Genomic DNA, 27,351 nt, shown 5'->3' with positions numbered 1-27,351 from the left:
GTGGGCCGTCTTTAATCCGGTTGTAATGCTCCTTAATCTGTGTGATCCCCATAAGATCTTCACCGAAAGCCATCTGAATTTTCCAAATGGTTTCCACCTGGCTGTCTCTCACAGTTTCTGAAAAAATTTTTGATGCAGTAAAGCGGCAGTTGCTCAGCCAATTTCCTGACAATGAAAATCCGCCGAGGAGGCTGGACCACTCCTCCCACCAGGCGTGCTCACAGGCGAATGACGCAACCGACAGGCGTGAAAAAACTCACGCATGCACACGAAGGTTCAAGCTTGGCTGATGCAAGCGCACATGATTCAAATCCATATAGTTTTTACAAAAAATAAAAAGGTCGGATTCTTTTCTAACAGACCTTGTATATGCATAGCTTTGTAACTCTGGTATAAAAAAAAAAACAATGCATGTGGTGACTGGTGTTTTCTCACATACCTTAGTTTTTCTAGTGTCCAGTAGTGGGTGGCTGCATTCTTTTGGTCCTGCACCTCCACAGCTACAATGGTGCATGGGAAGTGTCGCTTCTCTCTGTCCTTGGCTGCCTCTGGAGGCAGCAGGTCTGGAGGCAGTGGGGAGTAGAGAGTGTCTGTCAACAGCACAAACTGGAACTGGACCTAGATGTGCACAGAAAGCACTGATGATGTCAGAGAATCATTTCATAACTTCTATTTGTGAATGCATGAACTTCAAGATGGATGTGGGTATGTTCTTCATTTTTGTAGGAAACAGACATGAATTCTGTATGTTTACAAATTATTTGCCCTGCAGTAAACTCCACAATAATAATTGAAAACAGTTCAAAACTGCTTCCTGAAATGGGTCAACTTTACGCTAAACAAATATTGGTGGTAGCTTCCACCATAACAGGATATAAAGAACATTTGTAACCACAACATCCATCACAAAACCCAATATTTAAAAAAAATCTTTAAAGAGACAAATGTGATTTACCTTCTTCTTAAGTTCCACACTAATAGCATTGGCCTCCTTTAGGAAGATGGCATTGCCCCAAAGCAGGTCACGGAGCGAGGTGAACTGGTAGCACCTCCATTTCCGAAAGCTCCACACAGCCAGCTCTCTTTCTCTTTCTGTCCATTGCACTGTGGACCAAACGTTGTTGAAGATCATGAGTTAGCTCTGTGTCATTCCTCAAACACAGTTAAAGGAACTTTGTTCTTAAGTAGCAAACTTCAAGGCATTCCAGATTTGCCCACAGTCGAGCATAGGTTAGAATTCAATGCTTGTGCCCACCTGTCTTTGCATTACATGATGTTTCATTTATTCCTATAGATGCCACACATTGAAGAAGGAAAATGGTGTTTCCCTCACAAAACTAAAGCTATATTCACGTTGGTGGTGTAATGAGAAGACTGAAAGTTTGCACAAGATCTTGAGTTTGCATGGAACCAAATGTTCATATCTCCCCATTTTACAAAGGGGAGAAATTATTGTCACTTTAGACAAAGACTACATTACCCACAATTCTTGTAGGCAGAGTTAGGACCCTTTAAAATCAGTCTCCCAGCAGACTCTCTCTTTGCCTCTTTGCCTTTTTGTCTCTGTTCTGTGTTTGTTCCTTTAACCCATGTGCTTTTGGGTTCCCTGATTTGTTTTTGACTTCTTTTGTAATTTGCATGCAAATTATTACTTCTGAGTTCAAGTGGTTTCAACGTCAGCTTTTTGGTAAAGCTAAAGTTTGCTGGCAACCGTTACTTCCTCGTACGACCTTCCAAATTAAACTACAAACCGTTTATTATAAAAACTCCAGATCTACTTTGTGGAACAATATGTGGTGTAAAGTTAAATTTTTGTTCCCAAGTAATTTTTGATCCATCTGCCCAGAAGATTTTTCAGTTTATTTTCAATTTATATTCATTTATATAGCGCCAAATCAGAACAGAGTTGCCTCAAGGCGCTTCACACAAGTAAGGTCTAACCTGACTAACCTCAGAGCAGCTGGGTAAGGAAAAACTCCCCCTGAAGAAGAAACCTCAAGCAGACCAGACTCAAAGGGGTGACCCTTTGCTTGGGTCATGCTACAGACACAAATTACAGAACAATTCATAAAACAAATATACAGGAAATGCTGTTGGTGCACAGGACAGGAGGGTCTCCAGCACAAATACCACACCCATCTCTGGATGGAGCTGCACCTTAAACAGAGAGAAAAAACAGAATCAGACATCAGAAAGACAATTTCAATATCAATTTCAATTTACTTTCATTGATATAGCACCAAATCACAACAGAGTTGCCTCAAGGCGCTTCACACAAGTAAGGTCGAACCTTACTAACCCCCAGAGCAGCAATGGTAAGGATAAACTCCCTCTTAGGAAGAAACCTCAAGCAAACCAGGCTCAAAGGGGTGATCCTCTGCTTGGGCCAATCTACAGACATAAATTACAGAACAATTCACAGAACAATTCACGGACGAATATACAAGAAATGCTACTGGCGCACAGGACACGAGGATCGCCAACACAAATACAACTCCCATCTCTGGCTGGAGCTGCACCTTAAACAGAGAGAAAAAACAGAACCAGGCATCAGAAAGACAAGAAATACTGTATAATTTGCCAGCATTAAACAACAAGAAAAACAGGGAATACTAAGGTGATCGCCCGCCACTAGCCCTAAGCTTCACTAAAAGACCCAAAATTTAGATAAAGTTGAGGCCGTGGCACACTCCATTTCCTAATGAAACGGATGAATGAATTAAAAGAGTAAAAAGCGCAGAACTATACTATGCCAGTATGCTAGCCATAGAAAAGGGAAAATAAGTGCATCTTATGTCTGGACTTGAAAGTCTCCACAGAATTACAGAATTTGACTGTTTTGTTGACGCGGGGAGATCATTCCACAGAACAGGGGCACGATAGGAGAAAGCTCTAAGACCTGCAGACTTCTTATTCACCCTAGGGACACAAAGTAGTCATGCACCCTGAAAACGCAAAGCCCGGGCCGGTACGTAAGGTTTAATTAGGTCAGCTAGGTAGGGAGGTGCCAGTCCATGAACAATTTTACAGACTAATAGCAGAACCTTAAAATCTGATCTCACTGGGACAGGAAGCCAGTGAAGGGATGCCAAAATGGGTGTATGTGGTCGAACTTTCTGCTTCGTGTCAAAAGTCTGGATGCAGCATTTTGAACCAATTGGAGAGCCCTAATGCTAGACTGTGGTAACCAGAAAATAGAACATTGCAGTAGTCCAATCTAGAAGAGATAAATGCATGGATCAGGGGCTCAGCATCAGCCATCGACAGAATGGGACGAATCTTCGCTATATTTTGCAGGTGGAAGAAAGCAGTCCTCGTAATATTTCTAATGTGGAGGTCAAAGTAGGATGAAACAATGTAAAACAATGTAGGATCAAAAATTACCCCAAGGTTCCTCACTTTGTCAGTGTGATGTATGACACACGAGCCTAGGCTAAGCGGTAACTAGACAAATTGATGCTGATGTCTCACTGGACCGAGAACCATCATTTCGGTCTTATCAGAGTTTCTAGACATCCAACTTCTCAATGATGCAAGGCAATCCTCTAAGGACTTTATGTGAACGAGATTACCAGCAGTTATCAGCATGTATAGCTGAGTATCATCAGCATAGCAGGGAAAGGTAATCCCAAAACGCAGCAATATGTGCCCAAGGGGTGCTATATGAAGGGAGAAAAGCAGGGGGCCTAGGACAGACCTCTGTGGAACCCCAAATTTCATGTCAGTAAGGTTAGAGGTAGTGTTACTGTACAAAACACAGTGAGAACGACTGGCCAAGTATGACGTTAACCATGCAAGGGCACTCCCAGTAATCCCAAAGTGGTTTTCCAGCCTATCAAGTAGAATATGATGATCCACTGTATCAAATGCAGCACTGAGATCTAACAGCACCAGAACCGTATTGGTGTCCGAATCCATTGCAAGCAGAAGATCATTCACCACTTTAGTGAGAGCTGTCTCTGTGGAATGATATTTTCTAAAAGCAGACTGCAGTGGCTCAAAGAGATTATTCTCTGTAAGATAGTCCACGAGCTGCTGTGACACCACTTTTCCAGAATTTTAGAGCAAAATTATAGATTTGATATCGGCCGATAGTTTGTCAATACACTAGGGTCAAGATTAGGTTTCTTAAGTAATGGTTTAATCACTGCAGATTTGAAACATTTAGGAACAGATCCAGAAGTTAAAGAAAGATTAATCATTTCCAGCACAGTCGGCCCAAGAGTGGGCCACAGGTCCTTAAACAGTTTTGTTGGTATAGGATAAAATAAACAGGTTGTGCTTTTTGTTGACGTTATGAGTTTCATCAGCATGCCTACTGAGACACTGTCAACTTCTGTAAATCTAGGTAATACCTCAGTAAGGTGCCCACCTCAATAAGCATGGTGTAGTGGCTGGGTTAAGGCATGATGGGATATGTTTAACCTAATGTCGTCTATTTTCTTCTCAAAGTAATCCAGGAAATCTTGTGCTGTAAAAGGAGAGCGACTTACAGGTGGTTGTTCATGAATAAGTGTTGCCACCGTGTCGAACAAGAACTTTGAGTTATGCTTGTTTTTGTTGATCAAATCAGAGTAATAGGTCTGCTTTGTAGCCAATAATGCATGCTTATAGTCAAAGATAACATCATGCCATGCAAGCTGGAATACTTCTAATTTTGAACTATGCCATTTGATGCCAAGACGACGGAAGAAGGAGTGTTTCTCTTTTTTTTTTGACAAACAGACATATAAAGACACCAATCCTTTATTCTGCTGAACTGAGACAGCAACCTCTCAGCACGTGTATCCATCTGGGTCAAGCTGAGTTATGACATCCATTCAAAGTGTTGTCAAACTCGACAAAACTCCAAACGGCCTAATGTTACTCCTGGTGAACCACTGGCAACCACATCAGGCAGTGACCAGCAGACCCATTCTGAATTTACAACTGGAAGAAAGAGACTGACATTTTTTCCTGCTGGCTGATATTACATATTTTGACCTTATAACCGTGTTATAAACATCCAGACCACCAGGCGGTGTCCTGAATTAATTAGAGGTAAAAAAAAAAAAAAAAATGTACTTTTGCTACAGTAGTCTGCAGCTGATGGCTTCATTCTTGTAAAGGAGGGGATGACTGAAAACTGTGTTGCCAGTGGTTGTGAGAGCACAAGACTATATATTACAATGACATATACTAAAGAAAGCAGGGCCCGGGATTAAACAAGCTTGAATCGGGATTGTGACCAGATTTAATAATTTAACAACATTAAAGAACTTGAAGCACTCACACCTCAACCAAGGCCATGGGGTCACTGACGCCATAACATCTACACGCCGTGGAATCTAACAATGATGTTTGCTCAGTAGTAAAAAAGTTTCATCTGCTGTGACTGGATAGCATGTATCCTTAGCGCTTGGCATCACAGTTTATTGCAACTTGCACCTTTCCCAGAAGCTACTGTCATCTGAGCACTGATATTGATATTGCATGTGCTTATAGACAAAAACAAATAAGAGACAAAATTCAGTTTATTATTCAACTAAACTGCAAATATATGAATTTAACATTTATGAAACACTTCTCTAAACAAGGCCATAGGGTCACTGATGTTATGTGTCGGACGCAGCTCGGAGAACCGACCAGCGTTTGAAGGACCCAGTATGAAATAAGCAGAGCACGGTACAAAGGATAACTGAATTTAATACATAACAGTGAAATATAATAAAAAGGTGCGGCCTGGCGTGGTGCGCTCCCAGCAGCACTAACGGTCCGGAGCCAGAAGCTGTTTCGGACCCAAGGACCCCGCCGACACCCCCCAGGTGGCCGCAACAACCGAGTCTGTGAAAGAAGGAACCATTATGTGAGTCCACACTCTACACACAGAACACTTAAGGGTGTACAAACAGCAAACACTTCCTGGCTTGATTACTGATCAGCTTCCCAACCTGCAGGCATGGAACCTCCCGTTCACAAAACTCCACTGCAGTGGAAGCTGATACATGACTAACAAACAGCTCAATACAATAAGGTGTGAGGGACACCACATTTACTGACTGTATAACTGTTAGTCACAAAATCTAACGTACCTCAGGAAGTGTGCTGACGAGCGTGAGACCTCACCCCCTCCTCTTTCACAGACTGTGCATCAAACCTGGACGTTCTCAGCATCCGCTGCTGATGAGATGGCTCCCGAGACGACGATCTCACCCGTCTGGTCACAAGGTCGAGTCTCTGGCAAATACACACTGTGCACTCCAGTCTTAAATGCCAACATGTTCCAATCCATCCAGATGCACTACAGCTGTGAGTCCTGACGAGTCGCAGGTGATCAGGGTGAGGTCCTGACAGCCTCAGCAACACAGCCACTCAGTCCCAAACGCACGCCACCTGGGAGGAAACCAAAAGACAAACAAACCGGCAGCCAGGCCCCCCCAGCCATATAACAACTGACCCTAAAGAGAGTCCCTCCTTGGCACAGTGATCTATTCAACAATTCAGTGTTACAACCAAAACTATGATACATACACTTTTCTTTCCTTTATATTTGACATCCCTGACCATGAAAACATACCACTAGAACTTGGAATCACTTTTATGTCTTTATTAGTTCAAAATTATTGTATAAAAATGATTTTTCGGTAATGGTGGTTTTCTTCTGGATCTAGCTCCATAACATTTGAAGCTACATCAAATCTGATGACACCTTACTGAATCAGTACAGATTCAGCTACAATTTGGTGTTAGTTGTGCATCTCTAGCTTCATTTGTCACCTCACACTGACACATTTTCTATTTTCCCTATATTTTTGCATATTCTGGATCAACAGATCCGGAATCGAATATCACCAAACTTTGTTGTTTGAGAGAACATTTGATTGTTACACCCTAATTTTTTTCAAGCCTTTCTGCCTTGATTTGTGGAGTTAGAAACTAGAATGTCAAAATTCCCCCTATCCCGCAATGGTGAAGAATCCTTTAAAAAATTCCTGGATCCGGATCGTGATCCGGATCACCACTAAATTTAATCCCTTGTTCCTCTTGTCATTTCCAACCACTCCACAAAATTTCATCAAAATCTGTTCAAAACCTTTTGAGTTATCCTGCTGACAAACAAACAAACGCGACCGAAAACATAACCTCCTTGGCAGAGGTAATGACTGCATCTTTTGGTTGAGTATATTAATGCCTGCGTAATTAACATGAACATTAATTAACATTATGTTTCCGCTAATTATCTACAGTGAGGAAAATAAGTATTTGAACACCCTGCGATTTTGCAAGTTCTCCCACTTAGAAATCATGGAGGGGTCTGAAATTTTCATCTTAGGTGCATGTCCACTGTGAGAGACATAATCTAAAAAAAAAAAAAAAAAAAAAAAAAAATCCGGAAATCACAATGTATGACTTTTTTAAAATAATTTATTTGTATAGTACTGCTGCAAATAACTATTTCAACACCTGTGAAAATCAATGTTAATATTTGGTACAGTAGCCTTTGTTTGCAATTACAGAGGTCAAACGTTTCCTGTAGTTTTTCACCAGGTTTGCACACACTGCAGCAGGGATTTTGGCCCATTCCTCCATACAGATCTTCTCTAGATCAGCCAGGTTACTGGGCTGTCACTGAGAAACATGGAGTTTGAGCTCCCTCCAAAGATTTTCTATTGGGTTTAGATCTGGAGACTGGCTAGGCCACTCCAGAACCTTGATATGCTTCTTATGGAGCCACTCCTTGGTTATCCTGGCTGTGTGCTTCGGGTCATTGTCATGTTGGAAGATCCATCCACGACCCATCTTCAATGCTCTAACTGAGGGAAGGAGGTTGTTCCCCAAAATCTCGCAATACATGGCCCCGGTCATCCTCTCCTTAATACAGTGCAGTCGTCCTGTTCCATGTGCAGAAAAACACCCCCAAAGCATGATGCTTCTATCCCCATGCTTCACAGTAGGGATGGTGTTTTTGGGATGGTACTCAGCATTCTTCTTCCTCCAAACACGGCGAGTGGAATTAAGACCAAAAAGTTCTATTTTGGTCTCATCTGACCACATAACTTTCTCCCATGACTCCTCTGGATCATCCAAATGGTCATGAGAAAACTTAAGACGGGCCTGGACATGTGCTGATTTAAGCCGAGGAGACTTCTGTGCCATGCATGATTTTAACCCATGACGTCTTAGTGTATTACCCACAGTAACCTTGGAAACGGTGGTGCCAGCTCTCTTCAGGTCATTGACCAGCTCCTCCCGTGCAGTTCTGGGCTGATTCCTCACCTTTCTTAGCATCATTGGTAGGCCACGAGGTGGGATGTTGCATGGAGCCCCAGTCCGAAGGAGATTGCCAGTCATCTTTAGCTTCTTCCATTTTCTAATAATTGGTCCAACAGTTGATCTTTTTTCACCAAGCTGCTTGGCAATTGCCCCGTAACCCTTTCCAGCCTTGTGGAGGTCTACAATTTTATCTTTGGTGTCTTTGGACAGCTCTTTGGTCTTAGCCATGTTAGTAGTTGGAGTCTTACTGATTGTGTGGGGTGGAAAGGTGTCTATACAGCTAACGACCTCAAATTGGTGCTTCTAATTTGGAATAATAAGTGGAGTGGAGGTGGACTTTTTAGAGGCGGACTAACAAGTCCTTGAGGGCCAGAACTTCTGCTGATTGGCAGGTGTTGAAATACAGTGGACATGCACCTAAGATGAAAATTTCAGATCCCTCCATGATTTCTAAGTGGGAGAACTTGCAAAATTGCAGGGTGTTCAAATACTTATTTTCCTCACTGTATTTGTCTATCTTTTCATTATTATCATTATTATCTGTTGTGACTTTATCAACATGACCATCAATCCATACATATTTGAAACCCACTTCCAAATAATGGCCATGGGGGAGAATGGAACCAATTCCAACTGTCACTGGGTGAAAGGCAGGTGGATGGACCGCCAGGACGTCTCGTAGGGCTGATACATAAAGACACACAAACTCATTCACAATCTAATTCACACTTACAGTCAGTTTATGGTTAATACGTGAATGCAGCAAAGAAAAAAAGTCCAAACTAGCAACACCTATCAAATTAACTAGTATTTAGGTTATTTAATTTTGTAAACCTCAACACTACTGAAATATAAAATAGTAGAATCAGGCTGATATACAGCTGAAAAACTATACTAGCTGATTTCAAATTTCAGGGATTCATATATGCTTGTACGTGTGGTGTTATTCTGGTCTCAGCCTGTATTCCATTCACTGTGAATGGATGCATGAAAATCAGTCACCTAAAGCTTTCTAGTTTGGGGAATTTTTGAGTTATCAGAGCAGAAAAGATAGATAAGGGAGTTATGTAAAACAGTATACACACACACACACACACACACATTTTATAATAATTCCAATAACTCATGCTACCTTCCTCCTCTGGCTCCTCCAATTCATCTGGGGCTTCTGGGTAATAGCAGTCAACTTGCTTCTGAAGTGCCTCCAACTTGCTCTCATAATCCTATAAAATTGATGAATGAAAACCACATAACAGAGTATTGCACTGCTTTGATTCAGTAAAGAAATGCCCTAGTTCCGCCACAGGCTTTGGGAATGAAAGAAATTGACAAACAATTCATTTCAGTTCGTGTGCTCATCTATGCATCCATGTGCATGCTGGTCTAAAACTGAAGCCCATGTATCTCTCTCATGTGGCAGCAAAAAAAATTTAACCATACAGTCAGCCATATATATATATATATATATATATATATATATATATATATATATATATATATATATACACACACACGAGGTATCTTATAAAACTAACCGGCAGTTTTATAAAAAAAAAAACAATGGATTTGATTGACATGCGTTTCCACCAATCATGCTTGAACCCTCGTGCGCATGCCTGAGTTTTTTCACGCGTGTCGGTGACGTCATTTCCCTGTGGGCAGGCCTTGAGTGAGATGTGGTCCCGCCCTCTCGGCTGAATTCCTTTGTTTCACACGCTGCTCGAGACGGCGTGCGTTGCTTTATCAAACTTTTTTCTGGACCTGTGAGGAATATCCGAGTGGACACTATTCGAGAAATTCAGCTGGTTTTCGGTGAAAAGTTTAATGGCTGATGAGAGATTATGGGGTGTTTCTGTCGCTGTAAGGACTTCCCACGGAGCGGGACGTCCTGCAGCGCTTCCAGGCGCCGTCGTCGGCCTGTTTCAAGCTGAAATCATCCTAATTTAAGGCTCTGTTGACCCAGGACGTCGTGAGAGAACAGAGAAGATTCAGAAGAGGCGGGCATGAGGAGTTTATGCGGACATTCCACTGTTTAAGGACATTTTGTAATGAAAGACGTGCGCTCAAATTCGCCGAGTCGTTTCCGTGACGACTCGGTGAATCTGTGTGCGCCGCGACAGGAAAAACACCTCCGTGTTGAAAACCATTTGTAAAATTCAGGTGGCTTTTGATGGCTTTCAACAAGTGAGTAACTGAGAAATTGTTTAACAGCTTGGGCATGTTCCAACTTGTCCGTTAAGGTTTCCAACGGAGGTGTTTTTCCTGTCGCGACCCCCCGCGGTCGGGTCCGGCCCGACATGCGACTCTGCCCGCACGTTCTTTCATTACAAAATGTCCGTTAACAATGGAATGTCCGAATAAACTCCTCAGGCTGACTTCTTCTGAAAGTTCTCTGTTCTCTGACGACTTACTGGGTCAACAGAGCCTGAAATTATCAAGGCTGGTGATGCTTTAATGCAGGAAGCAGTAGGAGACCAATGCAAACTCACAGACATGGTTGATTGTGGAGGATAAATAGCTTTATCTGATGACCAGGCAGTGGGTTCGGTACACATGAAGTCAGACTTACAGACAGAGGTATCAGACATGGTACAGGCAGGGTCGTGTCCAAGAAGCGAGCAGGGTTCGTACCAACGGCGTGAAGGAGTATAGCAGGCAGAGCAAAGGCAGAGTCAAAAAACAGGCAGAGTTCAAGGCTACAGCGAGGCGGAGGACAGAGTACACAAGCAAGGTCAAAAATACTAAAGTGCAAACTGGACAAGACGAGAAGCGAGAAAGTGATCTAAGTCAACAATCAGGCAGTGAGCTGTGGAACTGTGAGGGTTTATTCAAGAGGAGCAAACTAATCAGGTTGATGTGAAGCAGGTGTGTGGAAAGTTCAGGAAAGAGGTGTGGTGAAGTGAACAAAGAAGAGAGCAGAAAGGCAAGAGAGTGCGAGAAGCCAAAACAAAGCAGTGCAAAACAAGTGAAGAGAATGACAGAAAAACTAACTGTGAGAAACATGATGTTCAAAAAATGAAAGTGAGCAAACCAAAGGGGAAAAACTAAGAACTACTGTAACAAGAGGAAAACCATGAAACTACTGCTTTAAACTAAAACTGGAATGGAACTGGTCCAATATAAATGGCAGAACAAACTATGGTATGAACAAAAAAACGAAACAGGTGACAACTGAATAATACAATAACTAACAAATGGAATGTAAACTGATAAGCAACATCAAAAATAAATAATAACAAAAACCTGTGACCGAGCATATACAATAAATGTGATAAACAGAACAAAACTAAAGAAACCTAAAGGACCATGACAAATAAATACAAAAATGAACTATAAAATAAATGCAAAAAATGGTAAGATGAAAAATGGAACCAGTGACTACCTAGAAAGCAAATCAAAGCATTAAACAGAACCACACAGATTTACAAGAGAAAGAATAAACAAACGCAAACAAAACTAAAACCATAAAGGACATAGTGCCAAAATCAGGACCTAAACCCTGAGCTGGGGCCAAGCATGACAGAAATGTGGAAGTTTGCAACTTGAAATGGCGAGACGCTGCCGCCTCGAAGCGCAGATCGCCGTCAGGCGCCGTGGGCCGTCCTTACGGCGACACTACCAGACCAAAATCTCTCATCAGCCGTTAAAATTTTTACCGAAAACCAGCTGAATTTATCGAATGGTGTCCACTCAGTTGTGCCTTACAGTTTTGAAAAAATTTTGATCAAACAAAGCAGCAGTCTCTGAGCCATTCCTAAACAATGAAAAAATCGACGAGAGGGTGGGCGACTCCTCACTCAAAGACTGCCCACAGGCGAATGACGTAACCAACAGGCGTGAAAAAACTCTTGCATGCCCACGAGGGTTCAAGCATGTCTGATGTAATCACACGTGATTCAAATCCATATGGTTTTTGAAAAAAATAATAAGGTCGGATACTTTTCTAATAGACCTCATATATATATATATATATATATATATATATATATATATATATATATATATATATATATATATATATATATATATATATATATATATAAAACTAATAAATAAATAATCCAAAACTAATGACAAGAGCTGTAATCCAATTCTAAAACATTTAATGAAATAAAAGTGTTCAACATCAAATTGTGACCCCGTGAATCAGAAATGAATCGAATTGTGAGAAACTGAAAGTGCAGATCAATTAACTTGCCAGAAAACCTCTCATTTGATTTCACTTTCTAAATAGCAGTACATCAGGTGGAACACTCCAGCTCTTAAAGGGGATGGCAAAATGCATTCTGATTAGTTCATGCCATGTTATGCTCAAACAATCCCCATGACTAATCAGGTGACTAACTACAACTCATTTGTGCATTGTGTATTACTTTGTACTCAAATTCCATGCTGTGTAAATAGCTCTGTGGAGTTGGATGCACCCCAAATGCACATGCACTATGTGCTATAGACCATGTGCTAGACATCATCAAGATGAAGGCCCTTAGTTGGTATTATTCAAGGCTGGAAATGATTTGATCAGGATGATGTTTCAACATGAGTGCATAACTTCATGATGACAAGTGAAGACAATCATAGAGTAAAATGAACATCCATTATGATCTTGAGAACAAGTCAAAGTTATTGTTGAAGAGCCTGTTGGATTGATCCACTGTCTTAAAGGCACTGTTCAAAATTTAAAATATAAGCACTGACTGACATTACCCAGTACTTGTGTCAAGGTGTATCCTTTCGGGCCCCTTCACACACATTGCAAATTTGGTTGAATTGTGCATGAAGTGCACATGAAGCAGGAATCGTATGCAATATGTGTAAAATCATATCTGCTTCCAACGCCGTGTACACCTGTTGCTACAACTATTTGCACATACCAGCAGCTGAAAGACAGAGTGTATGCTGTGAGAGCCCATCGAACTCTCTCGCAGGTGTCGGCCAAATTCCAGGTGACACTCATGCTTGCATGGCACTTAGAAAATGTGTGACCATTCGCACTGTTAACAAAACAACAGTCAGCAGATGATCACTGTCAAGCTGGATGTGAAATTTGTCTAAGTGCCCCACGAGTGTGGCTTTGCAAACAGCCACAGTGACACGTTCGTGTGTGCGCTGAACTGACAGGGGGTGTGGCTGCCCACAGGAGCAGCTGTGGAGAGCTGTGGTTCTGGATGTCACGGCTGGGGAACACATACTGTGTTTGGACGGACATGAACTAACAACTGCTCACTGTGACGTGCGTGTCTGCTTGCTATCATCACGCGGACATACATAAAAACATATAATGCTGTTGCAATGGGCTGCAGCGAGAATGTGTACCGCGCACAATTGACAGGCTACCCCAGGTGATCAGGACCGTCAGATATCACACCACCCATGACGCAGCGTCTGTCCTGAGGCGCGCCATCCATGAGACACGCGTGCCGGGCAAGACGCACGCGGGGCCGGCTGGAGACACTGCCAGTAGATGTGGACATGATAAGAACGCCCTGCTTCTCATTCATGTCATTTCATGACTGTACGTCTGTGACCATGGGTCATCTACAGAGGAACAGACGGATCATACTTGTATTGCCCGCTTGATAAGAGGTATTCAATAAAATGCAGTGTTTTTATATGGTGTGTGTGTGTTTTTTTTTAAACGTCCATGTCCTTCTTGATATCAGGCATTTTCCCGCACCTTTCACAGAACAGCGATGGTAGCTCAGTGGTAAAGTTTCTGAGTGGCAATCAGAGCTTTTGGAAAGTGCAGATTCGAGTCCTGTAGGTTTATTATTGCTTACTGTTTGTTTGGATCCCCATTAGCTGCAGCTTTGATGCAGCTACTCTTCCTGGGGTCCAACATATTTACAAATATAGTAAATCAAAAATACATAAAAAAAAATATAAAAATTAATGAAAATAAAAATCACATATCAAAACCAAAAACATATCAAATCAAATTAATCATCATCTATACATGGTGAAAGGGTTGACTCAGATTACTCCTTATACCGATAAATACTGTTTCAGAAGTTTTGTCCCGTAGGTGACACGTATTATTTTATTTTCACAGCAGCTGCGTGATGTGTTTACACATGCTGGAGCTGTTCGCACTGTGTTCCCTCGTGCACAAACCGTCGCAGCGGCATTGTGCACGCCTGCCCATCGGCTCTATGTTTTTGTGGTTCGCTCATACGAGCTGTTCCACCTTGAGTCGCCCTGAGTTGTACTTATTCGTACTATGTGTGAAGGGGCCCTTAGAAAAACCTCCACTCCTGTGCGTTAACACAAGTAAAGTCACAATTTGATTTACCAGTCTTTGCTGCTCTAGAAGGTTGTTGGCCTCCTCCCTTTCTTTACGGTATTGGTCCTCCAACTCCTGCAGCCTGAAGGTATAAACAAAAGCCAAGAAAAGTGGTGTTTGGTGGATGAAACAACCTAAATAAGCAACACTACTTTCATATTTTCTCCAGTTCCTTGACAGTTCCGGAACACTGCACATTTACTGTGCCTTCCTGTCTACAAACTGGGGTCAAATCTGCTGTCCTTCCAGGTTTTCCCAAACCTGTAAAGCTTGTGTTTCACAATGTGTCAAAAATTACCTCTGCTCCATTTCCAGCTTCATGTCAATGCCCTGTTTCTCCAGGAGCTCTCTCTGTGCAAAAGCCCAGTCTACGGGCTCAGCGGGGGTTTCAGCACAGGGAGTCCTCTCTCTCTCAGCTCTGGCCTGCACAGGATGGTTGAACCTGAACACATGGCTCTTCCCCAGAATAATGCGATTTCCTGTAGTGGTAGGTCCACGGGGTAAGTAGACAAGAAACACAAATTAGGATTAAGCCTGTTTGTGTACATCACCTGTCACAATCCACAAGTGTCAAAAGCCCCAAAAGCCCCCCCCACACACACACACAGATATGAGGGGTGTCACAATACATGCATTTGGATTGATCCGTACAGTATGGACGCAATGGTCTGATCCTCAGAAATGTACACAGAATGCACTCTGCACAGTATAATTATACACAAGTGTGTACTGTATCTGTTTCCATAAGTCACCAACATTTCAGCAAGATGCACTGCTGAAATGTCCACTCCGACATCCCTCTAGTGACACTGCATACAATGATTTCAAATCTGTACAGAGTGTAGTGTTATGAGATGCGTTAATTTGCACACAAATCAAACAAACTTAGCAGAAACTAAATATCGGAGGCAGTCTGGCTTAATACGTCTCACAACATAAAACCAAACAAAAAAACGCAACACGCGCACAGTCAAATCATCACAGCACGAATGACAATTCAAAGAATGCTGAGTGAAAGAAAGTTAACATTCACACTTTGGGCTGAAGTGGCTGATGGCAGCTCCCTGCTGCTAACAGATACTATATAAGGATTTGAAGAGTTTTCAAAACCAAACTTGTACCAAACCATGATGTTTGAACCATGACTTCTGTGTACCGTGACACCCCTAATGTATACAAACAAACAAACACACACACACACACACACACACACACACACACACACACACACACACACACACACACACACACACACACACACACACACACACACACACACACACATATATATATAGAAAAACTTGTAATGAAAAAGACTAAATCAATTATTTCTTTTGGTGATACGTTTTGTTTTTTCCCATTAAACTCCCAAGTATGAAGGTCAAAAACAATTTATGTACATTCAGGTCTATAAGGAGTTGTACAGCTTCATGTTGGAATGGAAACAAGAGGGATTTTCTTAAAAAGAAGATATTCATTTTCAGGTATGTTTCGCCAGCAAGCACATGGAAGAGTAAAGCCTAAATTTACCCAGATTTCTTCTATGAAAACCCTCCTCTGTACTGAAATTCTGTCTGCATTTCTTTATAAAGTGTAAGACATATTCAGTGAGTGACCTGGAAATGTTCATATAACCTATCCCCTGGCTTTTCTAAAGAAGCTGTTGTCCATTTGGCTGCTCCTGTTTTTGTTCGGGGTCATCACAGCGGATACAGCCAGATCCGCATTGGTATTTGGCACAAGTTTGACACTGGATGCCCTTCCTGATGCAACTCCAGTGTAACCTGGAGAAACACAGACAGCCACTGGTGTTCCAAAGAGGTCTCCCATCCAAGTACTAACCAGATCTCGCACTGCTTAACTTCTGAAATCTGATGGGATGAGGCTTACACAGAGCAGATCAGCTGCCCCAGGCTTTTCTAAAGAAGACTGGCTGTAAAAGTGATGATTTGTATTAAAAAACAAATCCTTATGCAATATTTAGTTTTTCCAGTTATGTATAGGGTCTGAAGATGGAGGGACTGTGGACACAAATGGTGGTACTTCCAGAAATAGTGAATATATATCTTTGCTAACCTCCACTGAATCAAAGCTGAACTCTACACTACAAACACATCTTGATTGTTTCATTTTGACTCGGTTGTGGTGGTGTAAGATTAAAAATCACAAAAAAAAGTGCCACTGTCCAAATACGTATGAACCTGACTGTATGCAACCATTCCTGACATGGACTGATAGTTGTAATGTGAAACTCAAACAGAGTGCTTCATGACCTGATCTGAGAACAGTGGGCTCTGTTACTCTCTTTCCATTGACATAGGTCTCAGCACTTTCACAGGGCTCGAGGACGACATCTGCTAGGAATGCAAAGGGCAGTGTGAAGATTAACTTCATTTTAATTTACAAAGAACCCTAATGTCCACCACTATTAATGAGCTGATATTGCTCACTTTCTCCCAGTGGTCCAGCAGAACTGGTAAAGGTGCAGTGCTCATCCTTTATGAAGTGGCCACTAAGGACTATGTCCTGACGACTGCAGGCATCGACACGACCCACCCTAAAAACGGACAAAGTCAACAAGGTAATGTATAACAATCATTCATTTCTCAACTAAAACTTTATTTGGCAGCAAAAGAAAGTATATCAATCTCTGGTCTTAAAAAAAATCACTTTTCAAGTTACACTGAAATTATGCAGATGCTGTTGTGTAAATAATGTCTGATGATTTCTAACCTGGTGATTCCATCTTTGATGTAATACAGCAGGCACTCAGACATCAAAGGATCTTCATTGAGGTTGACCAAATGGGGTGTCTGACACAAAAAAGACTGAATTACTCACTGTGGATATTTAGTCTGCCATACAAAGACCTTATTGAGCATCATATTATCTTTTCAATATAACACATTGCTGCTGTCAGGTGAAAAACAATTAACTCCAATTCACCAACAGTGGTGATAAGCATTTTTCATTGGACAGCAATGATGTGCTGTTAGAAAGAATATCAAATGATTGGCAATTAGTCAGTCCATGCAGTCAAATAACACTCCCCACAGCTTCACACCACCAGTGTTTAAGTGTGTTTAATGTGGTACAAGGTAAACAGTGAAGAGCTGCAGGCAAGCAGCCATAAATCACTAAAATGGGAGACGACCATGATCTGTCCCTTCATGTTTACTACAGCACAGTGTGTTTGAAGTGATCAGTGAAGTAGATCTCAGATAGTGCTTCATGAAAAAGAGGAACACTCGTCTGATGTGCCTCAGTCAGGCTCAGGTTTATCTGACAGAGGACTTAGAGAAGGAAGCAGCATTAGACACTTCACACCCACAAACCTCGTTTGGGGAAAACAACCCAACTGTGTCAATAAACACAGGCTGGGGCTTTCTAGGGCTATCGGAAGGCTTTTGGGGTAAAGAAACAAGGATTTACATTAGTCATGTAAGTGTGAATTAGATGTATGAGGACTTGGTGGTGATGCCTCAAATTTTCTTACCTTTTTAGGAGAGAACACACCAACTGTCCCACCATCTTCTCGCATTGCTACACCCATTTCTGCCAGCAAGGCCTCCCTGTGGATAAACATTGTACCAAGTGGTTTCATTATTTTGCCTTAAAAAACTGTCACTCATCAAATATTTCAAACTACAGTAGATGGTAGTGTTGCAGTCCTCAAGTCCAGTCTTGATCTGGAGTAGCAGGAGGTGGTAAAATCACAAGTCAGAATTTCAATACATCCACTTGGGAAATGATTCACAATATTAATACCAGCATTTTGGCATCAAAATTAATCCTATATCTTGAAAATAACCCCCCACCCCTTGAATGTAACAAAGTATGGTCTATTTTCAATTATCTGGCTATTCTGCTATGTGTAAAGTTTGTCCATGCTCTTCAAAAACTTTATAAACACAGTTCTTTCACAAAGGTTTTATTTCAGTAGCACTGTGTGAATAACAGAATGTAGGAGGAGGCCATGCTCTTCAAAAACTTTAAAAACATAAACCATTGTCAAAGGTTTTATTTCAGTCACACTATGTGAATAACAGAACTTAGGAGGAGGCCATGCTCTTCAAAAACTTTAAAAACATAAACCATTGTCAAAGGTTTTATCAAATTCTTTAGCCTGAGATCTTGTTTTTGGTTTGGCCATGACACTTGATTTACTACAACTTGCCATGCTGTGACTTGAAATTACATGTGTAATTGCATAATCACTGTAACTGTAGCTTTTGTGACTTCTCTAAAACAAGTACTACCAAGTCAGGAGCATTATATGTCATAAACTTGAATGTTGTGTTCAATGCAGGGTTCATCAAAACTAATCATGAAGTCAAAACAATTACATTCTAATATTTTGAAAGATGCTAAAATTACAGTATATACTGCAGTTTTCTTGTTTGCATGGGGTGGTTTTTTTTTGTCATGGTAGACACCCACTTCCTATATAAAATATCTCCCAAATTATACAATGCATAATCTCTGAAGTGGATGTAAGCATATTTGAAGAAAAAAAAAAAAATTCTACCATTACCACCTCCTGCTATCTGGAGACCAAGACCTCAGACTTGTTTCAAAATTGTAATAACTCATCAAGTATTTCATACTGGTGATATTGATGTAGTTCTTGATCATTATCATCGGTCACAGAATAGAATATATATACACAATAATTAGAAGTCCCTTTGGTTTTCCCTTGTTTCAGTCAGGGTCACAACAGCATATCCAAGTTGGATCTGCATGTTGATTTCGCACGTGTTACGCCGGATGTCCTACATGACACAACTCCACATTTTTCATGGAGAATGGGCAGGGTTGGCTTTGAACTGGATACGTTCTGCTCTGGAAATAAGCACACTTAGCCAACGTGTGTGCCTTTCCAAATTATGTCGAGTAAACTGAATTTACCCCAGGTGGACTCCAATTAAGCTGTAGAAACATCTCAAGGATGATCAGTGGAAACAGGATGCACTTCAGCTCAATTTTTGATCTTCAAGGCAAAGTATGTGAATATTTATGTACACGTGACTTCTTAATTTTTTAAAAATTTTTAATACATTTGGAAAAATATATATTAAAAAAGGTTTTTCACATTGTCATTACGGGTTATTGTGTGTACAATTTTGAGGAAAAAAATGTATTTCATCCATTTTGAATAAGGCTGTAACACAACAAAATGTAGAAAAAGTGATGCGCTGTGAATACTTTCCGGATGCACCGTACTTTACTGCATTTCCCCTTAAGTACAGAACCATCGTACTCTAAATTTCATTAGCTCTAAATTTCATCAGCTTTTCTTGTATCTGATGGTTGCACTCTTTGTACAGCACCAGATAGCACTGTACTTTAGATCTGGTTTTAGTGTCCGCACAATTCATCGTGCCAATGTGACCCACTTTGTTCCAGTGGATGCTGTGCTTTGTACCGCTAGATGCTGCATTATATAAAATAATTATTTCATAGCAGATTAATCATTTGCTCTCAGAACGTGGCTAATAAAACCACCTCCAATCACTCCCGGAACCACAGAGGAATTTTCTACAGCTGCAGCTATTCTCGTGCGTTTCATGATGTGGAGAACGCATTTGGAATCGCCTCAAAAATAATTATTTACAATATTTATTTTGTAATAGCTTGGTAAAAAAGTTGCATTCTCATTCCTTCTTATGAGTATCTGTAAAATGATGTTTATTCTAGATTTAATATCGCATCATAATCATTCAGATGAGCTATGCTGTGATGCACTGTGCTGACGCAATGACTCGAGCTAATACAGTGTTTGTGAATAGCTTGTGCAATGTTCACGTGTAGTTCACAAAATTAAGAGATTTTGAACGTTTCAAAATTTTCTTGGCACACTTGCATGCAGCCACACACAATTTACAATTGTTTACAATGAGTTTATAATGAGTTTAATCTCTGGCACGCCAGATTGCGTGCCAGTGTGGGGATCAAATTCATGCAAGTGTCAAGGCACCTTCAGTTAAAAATTCTTTATGGTGAAGGAAGATATCAATGTGCCACCTCTGCACACCACCACCACATTTGTTTGTTTGTTTTAGACCACCACATGCCCAGGAGAGCAAGCGGTATTTTTCTTTAGAGGCTGTTGGTGTGAGGTGTAAAAATAACAATAATGTCTTAGATTTATGGAGCACTTTTCAAGACACCCAAAGGACTTTACAAGTTGCATTATTCATTCATTCACACTGGTAAGCTACTAGTGTAGCCACAGCTGCACTGGGGCAAACTGACGGAAGCGTGGCTGCCACTCTGCTCCTACGGCCCCGCCAACCACCACCTCATTCATACAGAGACAAGGTGGGTTAAGTGCCTTGCCCAAGGACACAACGGCAATCCAGGGAGCTGGAATCGAACTGCCGACCCTTCAGTCATAAGATGGCTTGCTCTACCAACTGAGCTATTGCCACTCCTCAAAATGACAACTACAGTATTTCAGGTGGAACATAGCAAGGACACTTGTGTTGCACTTTGCACTGCTTTGCTCTGGGTCTACAATTGGAGCCTTTGAGTTGTAGCTCAGAACCGTACAAACAGTAACAGCTGCAAGTGCTGTTCGTTAAGTGACAGCTCCAGCATGAGTAGAATTTTGAAGGAAAAATGAATTTACTCCATTTTGGTATAAGGGTAGAAATCCTCATGGGGAACTATTATTTTATGCATACTTTATACACAGGAACCTGTGCCTGTTGCCATGGCTAAACAAAAGCTGACTGGACCATCAATCAAATCCTCTGCTTATATACAAATGAATCAGAGAGGACTTTAAAATGTAAGCAGCCCCAAACATGATGTCATTGTGAAGACAAAAGCTTTGGTTTAGCTGGGAGTCTTGTGCTTTCATTGGATTTATCTCAGAATTGTGTGGTCATAAAATGATGTCCCGAAGAAGATAAGTTTATAGCCATCCCTATTATGACACCAAACAGTGTAGACCAAATTTAATATCTTGGAAATCTTGAGAAATTGAGAACAGTATTTCCCAGGTGGGTTGGGGACTTTCCCAAGTCCCAAGAGCTTCAACAATTTAAGGTTCAGTTCCCACTTGAGCGCCCAAATGTCCTTGAGCAATAGAAGAGAGGAGAAGGAAATTCATGGAGCAAGTACATGTGTGAATGTGAGGGATCACTGTAAAGTACTTTCAGAATATGAATTAAGTTGTGAAGTCACATTTATTTTGTTGTTTTTTTGATATGGTACAATATTTATTCAGTAACATTTACTGACAAAAATTAGAACATACCCAGTTCAAGTTATTTAAAATTTCTGCATGAAAATGGACTTTTACAAATAAATATCAAGCCATGTTTTTTTTAATTTGGTTGTTTGGTTTAATTTTAGTGTAGAAGAAATAAAATATCTCACCTTTCCATCCTAATGGCTTCTGTTCGACGAAGCTTCTCTTCCCAGGTCTCGTTAAGCTCAGCAATAATTTTCTCTGTTTCCTACGATTTCATATGACAGTGATAAGGAAAGTCATAATTCAATAATCATTTCGTGACTGCATTACAGGTAAAAATGCTTGCATGATTGCAGCTTGAATCTACTGAGTCAAAGCAGTGTGTGTGTGATAATTTTAGTATTCACCTTCAGCCTCTCGATAGCTTCCTCACTGCCTGGGCTGAACATGATGCGATCATGCAGACTGGCAATTGATCCGGCACGGCTGGACAAGGCAGACAAAGATGGTGATGGACTCATCCCCGTCATGGCATTGGTCACTGTGGAGAGATTGACTGAGTCACAGCCTTTATTGTTATTAGGGCCCGAGTAGGAAAAATCCCTACGAGGACCCTATTGTAATTCTTCTTGTAACTGGATAGGGGTTACGCGTTACGATCAGGGTGGGAGGGCTCACAGGCATTATACAGGAATTTGGAATAGCTGATAATAAGGAATAAAATAAACTGAAATGGAAGTTATGTAAGCAGCGGAAAGCAGCCACGCAATAAACAGACCAACTTAAAAAAGTTACAACTTGGCCATACAATCACAAGAAAATTCAAATTAATTGCAACACTACAGAAAATTCAGGCAAAAGTGAAGGAATAACCAATAAAATACAAACATACATTGCCATAAAATAATGTTTCTTATTTTATTTTTCAGTCAGAATCTATTACCAGGGCCTATTTTCATGGCCATGCAAAGAGCACTGCGGATAATGCCAATATTCAAACTTTCATCTTATTAAAGTAAAATAGACCTTTAGTAGCTTTCACAGAAGGTGGGTGAGTGGCAAGTTATTTTCACCCATTGCCATGCTATACTTGGTTGCACTTGGTGCAAATACTAGTGATTGACGGCGTGTGTGTAGTGTGCGACTGCTGTATGTACACGACACTGGAATTTAATGTAGCAGATTAAACCAGAAGTAATTCCAGTGGGCGTTATCTGCTGCTTCCTGGCCAATGTTTGAGTCACTTTTTTTTTTTTAACCCCCACTTTATTATGGATTTGGAGTTTGTAAACCAGCTGGTGCTTTCCAGCCTCTCACACAGGTGCCATGTGTGGGGTGTTAGTGTCAGGTAAGGGAACACAGCCTGATAACCTCAGTGGTGAGTGCTTTGAAGATATCAAAATACTCACCACATCCTGGTGAGTGCCAGTGTCGCCGACCGAACGGTCCCCCCCTAAAAATCAGTCCCCTCCCCCCCATTGCGTATGCGTCATTTCAGAGCATCAGGAGCAATTCACAGATTATCACCTCGTTTCTGCTTAAAAAGGCCTTGTTTCTGCTTAAACTGACTTTAGAATGATTTAAGAGGTTTTACTTTGTCATTTGATGGTTAATAATCACATTATTCCCTTTGATCACTTTGGGCGTAGAGAGTAAAGGTGCGTTGACACTTGCATGCATTCTGGCTCTGCACTCTCGCACACTTCATTGTGACAATGCCACCCACTGTGTTCCCAACTGGATGCTGTGCTTTGTGCGCTGGACACTAGAGGGTGACATGGAAGTAAATGTTCACTCCTGTCCCATCCCACTTCCACAGAAAAATTCCTGTCCCATCCCAATGCCAGGCCAGAGTATATATATAAATAAAAAAAAATCCTGTCCCATTCATTCCTGATAAAATGACTCCCACTCCCATCTCGTCCGCATTCAGAATGACACCCGCTCCTGTACCGCTCACATTTTTTTTCTTCTTTTAGTTTTTTACGCAAAACACTAAATTTGATTTGATCTTCTCCCCATTCTTTTTAGATCACTTTGTGTTCTGCAGTTTTATTTCAAAAGATATGGCAACAGGAACAATTCATTTGTGGTAATATGGGGAGGCACTTATTGCCTTAATCCAAATAAAAAAAAAAACAACTTCACTAAAAGGCACAAAACATAAATAATCACGGCCTGTGGTCTTATAGTTCTTCAACGGAGGACCAGCTGCTAAGTCCCTGTTTCTAGCTTTTTTGCAGGTCAGTTACAGCAAAACAAATAATAATAATAATAATGATGATGAAGAAGAAGAAAGAAAGAAAGAAAACACGGGTCACACCATGCCTACCTTAGTTGAATAAATCCAAACATAACATATAACGTTGCATTTACTAATTTACTGAGCAACTGTTTCCCTTAAAACAGTCACATTATTTTTATGTTTTAAATTGCTAAAACAACAAAAAAATTCTGCCAAGCAAGAGAATTAAACTGATTATTTACAGGTATTATACCAAAGGGGCTGATTACTTATGCAACCCATCATCTTGGCTTTTATATTTTTAATTAATTCATATCAAGCTGTAGAGAATTACTTTCAGTTTGATTCAGAGAGTCAGACTCAGACTGTTCGGTCTGAATATGTCTTGGACTTGGATAGAGGAGGATTTTCTTAAAAAGGAGACCTGAAAGTTCAGCTACAATTTGCCAGAAGTTACATCTGAGATTTGATGTTTTGGTGAACGAAAACTCTCCTCTATACCTCTTCATTATGAAGCTGTATGACTGGGGATACAAAATGCAAAATATACACTATGCACAATCTCTCCAATCACAGCCACGGAAGCCTATAACATCTTCTGGGTTGCCTGGGTGTCTTTCCTCACTCTTCTCCTTCTTGCACAGTCACTCAGTTTTTGAGAATTGTCTATTCCACAGATTTACCACAGAGCGCCATACTGTTTGTATTTCTTCATAACTGATGTAAATAAAGTTCAACACATATTCAGTGACTTGGAAATGTTCATGTATCCATCCCCAGACTTGTCTGAAGAAATCTGGCAATACAACTGATTATTTACAGGTATTATACCAGAGCGGCCCATTACTTGTGCAACCCATCATCTTGGCTTTTAGATTTTTAATTAATTTATAACAAGTTGTAGCTTTGAGTTTGAGTTTAAGGAAGATCATTTTAGAAAAGTTCATATTGAGAAGACTGATTTACTTTTTGTATTTGAAATGGCATAAATAAATTATAATGTGTGAAATACCAAGGGGGTCAAATACTTTTGCAAGGCACTGCATGTTGGTGGGTGTCTAACATATGGCACCAGTGCATACTCCCAAACCTGTTCTTTAAAGAAATCTTTATAGTGTGATTTTGAACATACAGGCCGGACACTGTTGTATCAGTTGTGTTCATGGGTAAAACCTTCAATGGGCCAAAGGCCCACTTATTACTGAATGAATGGGCCTTTTCTGGATGGCATGGGCCCAAAGGCATAGGTGTACAGTGCATCCGGAAAGTATTCACAGCACTTCCCTTTACGACCTTATTCCAAAATGGAGTGAATTCATTTTTTCCTTCAAAATTCGAATGACAATGACAATGTCATTCACATAATAAAAATGTGAAACAAGTTTTTTTTATTTTTGCAAATTTATACTCAACAAAAATATAAATGCAACACTTTTGGTTTTGCTCCCATTTTGTATGAGATGAACTCAAAGATCTAAAACTTTTTCCACATACACAATATCACCATTTCCCTCAAATATTGTTCACAAACCAGTCTAAATCTGTGATAGTGAGCACTTCTCCTTTGCTGAGATAATCCATCCCACCTCACAGGTGTGCCATATCAGGATGCTGATTAGACACCATGATTAGTGCACAGGTGTGCCTTAGACTGCCCACAATAAAAGGCCACTCTGAAAGGTGCAGTTTTGTTTTATTGGGGGGGGGGGGGGGGGGGAATACCAGTCAGTATCTGGTGTGACCACCATTTGCCTCATGCAGTGCAACACATCTCCTTCGCATCATCTGTGAAGAGAACACCTCTCCAATGTGCCAAACGCCAGCGAATGTGAGCATTTGCCCACTCAAGTCGGTCACGACGACGAACTGGAGTCAGGTCGAGACCCCGATGAGGACGACGAGCATGCAGATGAGCTTCCCTGAGACGGTTTCTGACAGTTGTGCAAAATTCTTTGGTTATGCAAACCGATTGTTTCAGCAGCTGTCCGAGTGGCTGGTCTCAGACGATCTTGGAGGTGAACATGCTGGATGTGGAGGTCCTGGGCTGGTGTGGTTACACGTGGTCTGCGGTTGTGAGGCTGGTTGGATGTACTGCCAAATTCTCTGAAACGACTTTGGAGACGGCTTATGGTAGAGACATGAACAGTCAATACACGAGCAACAGCTCTGGTTGACATTCCTGCTGTCAGCATGCCAATTGCACGCTCCCTCAAATCTTGCGACATCTGTGGCATTGTGCTGTGTGATAAAACTGCACCTTTCAGAGTGGCCTTTTATTGTGGGCAGTCTAAGGCACACCTGTGCACTAATCATGGTGTCTAATCAGCATCTTGGTATGGCACACCTGTGAGGTGGGATGGATTATCTCAGCAAAGGAGAAGTGCTCACTATCACAGATTTAGACTGGTTTGTGAACAATATTTGAGAGAAATGGTGATATTGTGTATGTGGAAAAAGTTTTAGATCTTTGAGTTCATCTCATACAAAATGGGAGCAAAACCAAAAGTGTTGCGTTTATATTTTTGTTGAGTGTATTAAAATAATGAACTAAGAAATCACATGAGTATTCACACCCTTGCTCACTACTTTGTTAATGCACCTTTAGCAGCAATTACAGCCTCAAGTCTTCTTGAATATGATGCTACAAGCTTGGTACATTTCTCTTTGGGCACCACCATGGGCACCACCATGTTTCACTGAAGGGATGGTGCCTGGTTTTCCTCGAAACATGATGCCTGGCATTCACATTCAATCTTTGTCTCATCAGACCAGGGATTTTTGTTTCTTAGATTTTTATTTTTTGTAAATTTGCAAAAATCTCAAAAAAGTTTTTTTTACATTGTTATTATGGGGTATTGTGTGTAGAAATTTGAGAAAAAAATAAATTTCATTCATTTTGGAATAAGGCTGTAACATAAAATATGGAAAACGTGAACCACTGTGAATACTTTCAGGATGCACTTTAAAGGCAAGAAACCAGTATGGACCTTTGCAAAACATTGTTATTCACATGCTGTTGCAGTGTGCATTATATAAAAATTGTAAATGAAATTGTCATATATTTACTTTACCTTGAAAGAAGGATGGAGTTTTGTTTGTTTGTTTTTTTTTTACCACTGACTGATTTTCAATGTTTTTTTAGACTTTTACTGTGTGAGCAAGTTGTGGAAGTATAAAATAAGATGCCCCAAGTGGAAGTCATGCACCACCTAACTTCGATTTGAATTCATCACAGGGATTTCAGAAGATCCTAATTGGAAGCTACAATATATACGTACCTCTGGAAAACAAACAAACCAAAAAAAACCTAGTCAAGTTTATAAGTCATTGGACAGTGATTAAAGTTTTGTAATTGTGCCTCTGTACACA

General features: G+C 40.8%; 1 protein-coding gene across 1 annotated transcript in view; it reads right to left on the bottom strand.

The window, feature by feature from the left end:
* The window catches only part of kif1aa (kinesin family member 1Aa), a 237,111-nt gene that overhangs the window by 146,754 nt on the left and 63,006 nt on the right, over positions 1-27,351 (bottom strand). Inside the window, 11 exon segments of the mRNA XM_034180686.1 lie at positions 440-618; positions 956-1,104; positions 9,386-9,476; positions 14,546-14,618; positions 14,835-15,015; positions 16,810-16,893; positions 16,987-17,093; positions 17,270-17,349; positions 18,033-18,108; positions 21,923-22,002; positions 22,145-22,278. Coding sequence (XP_034036577.1) covers positions 440-618; positions 956-1,104; positions 9,386-9,476; positions 14,546-14,618; positions 14,835-15,015; positions 16,810-16,893; positions 16,987-17,093; positions 17,270-17,349; positions 18,033-18,108; positions 21,923-22,002; positions 22,145-22,278 — 1,234 coding nt within the window.

The sequence above is a fragment of the Thalassophryne amazonica genome, chromosome 10 (genome assembly GCF_902500255.1).
Source record: "Thalassophryne amazonica chromosome 10, fThaAma1.1, whole genome shotgun sequence".
NCBI lineage: Eukaryota > Metazoa > Chordata > Actinopteri > Batrachoidiformes > Batrachoididae > Thalassophryne > Thalassophryne amazonica.
The sequence above is the reverse complement of the archived record's forward strand: the minus strand, read 5'-3'. Positions and strand labels throughout refer to the sequence as shown.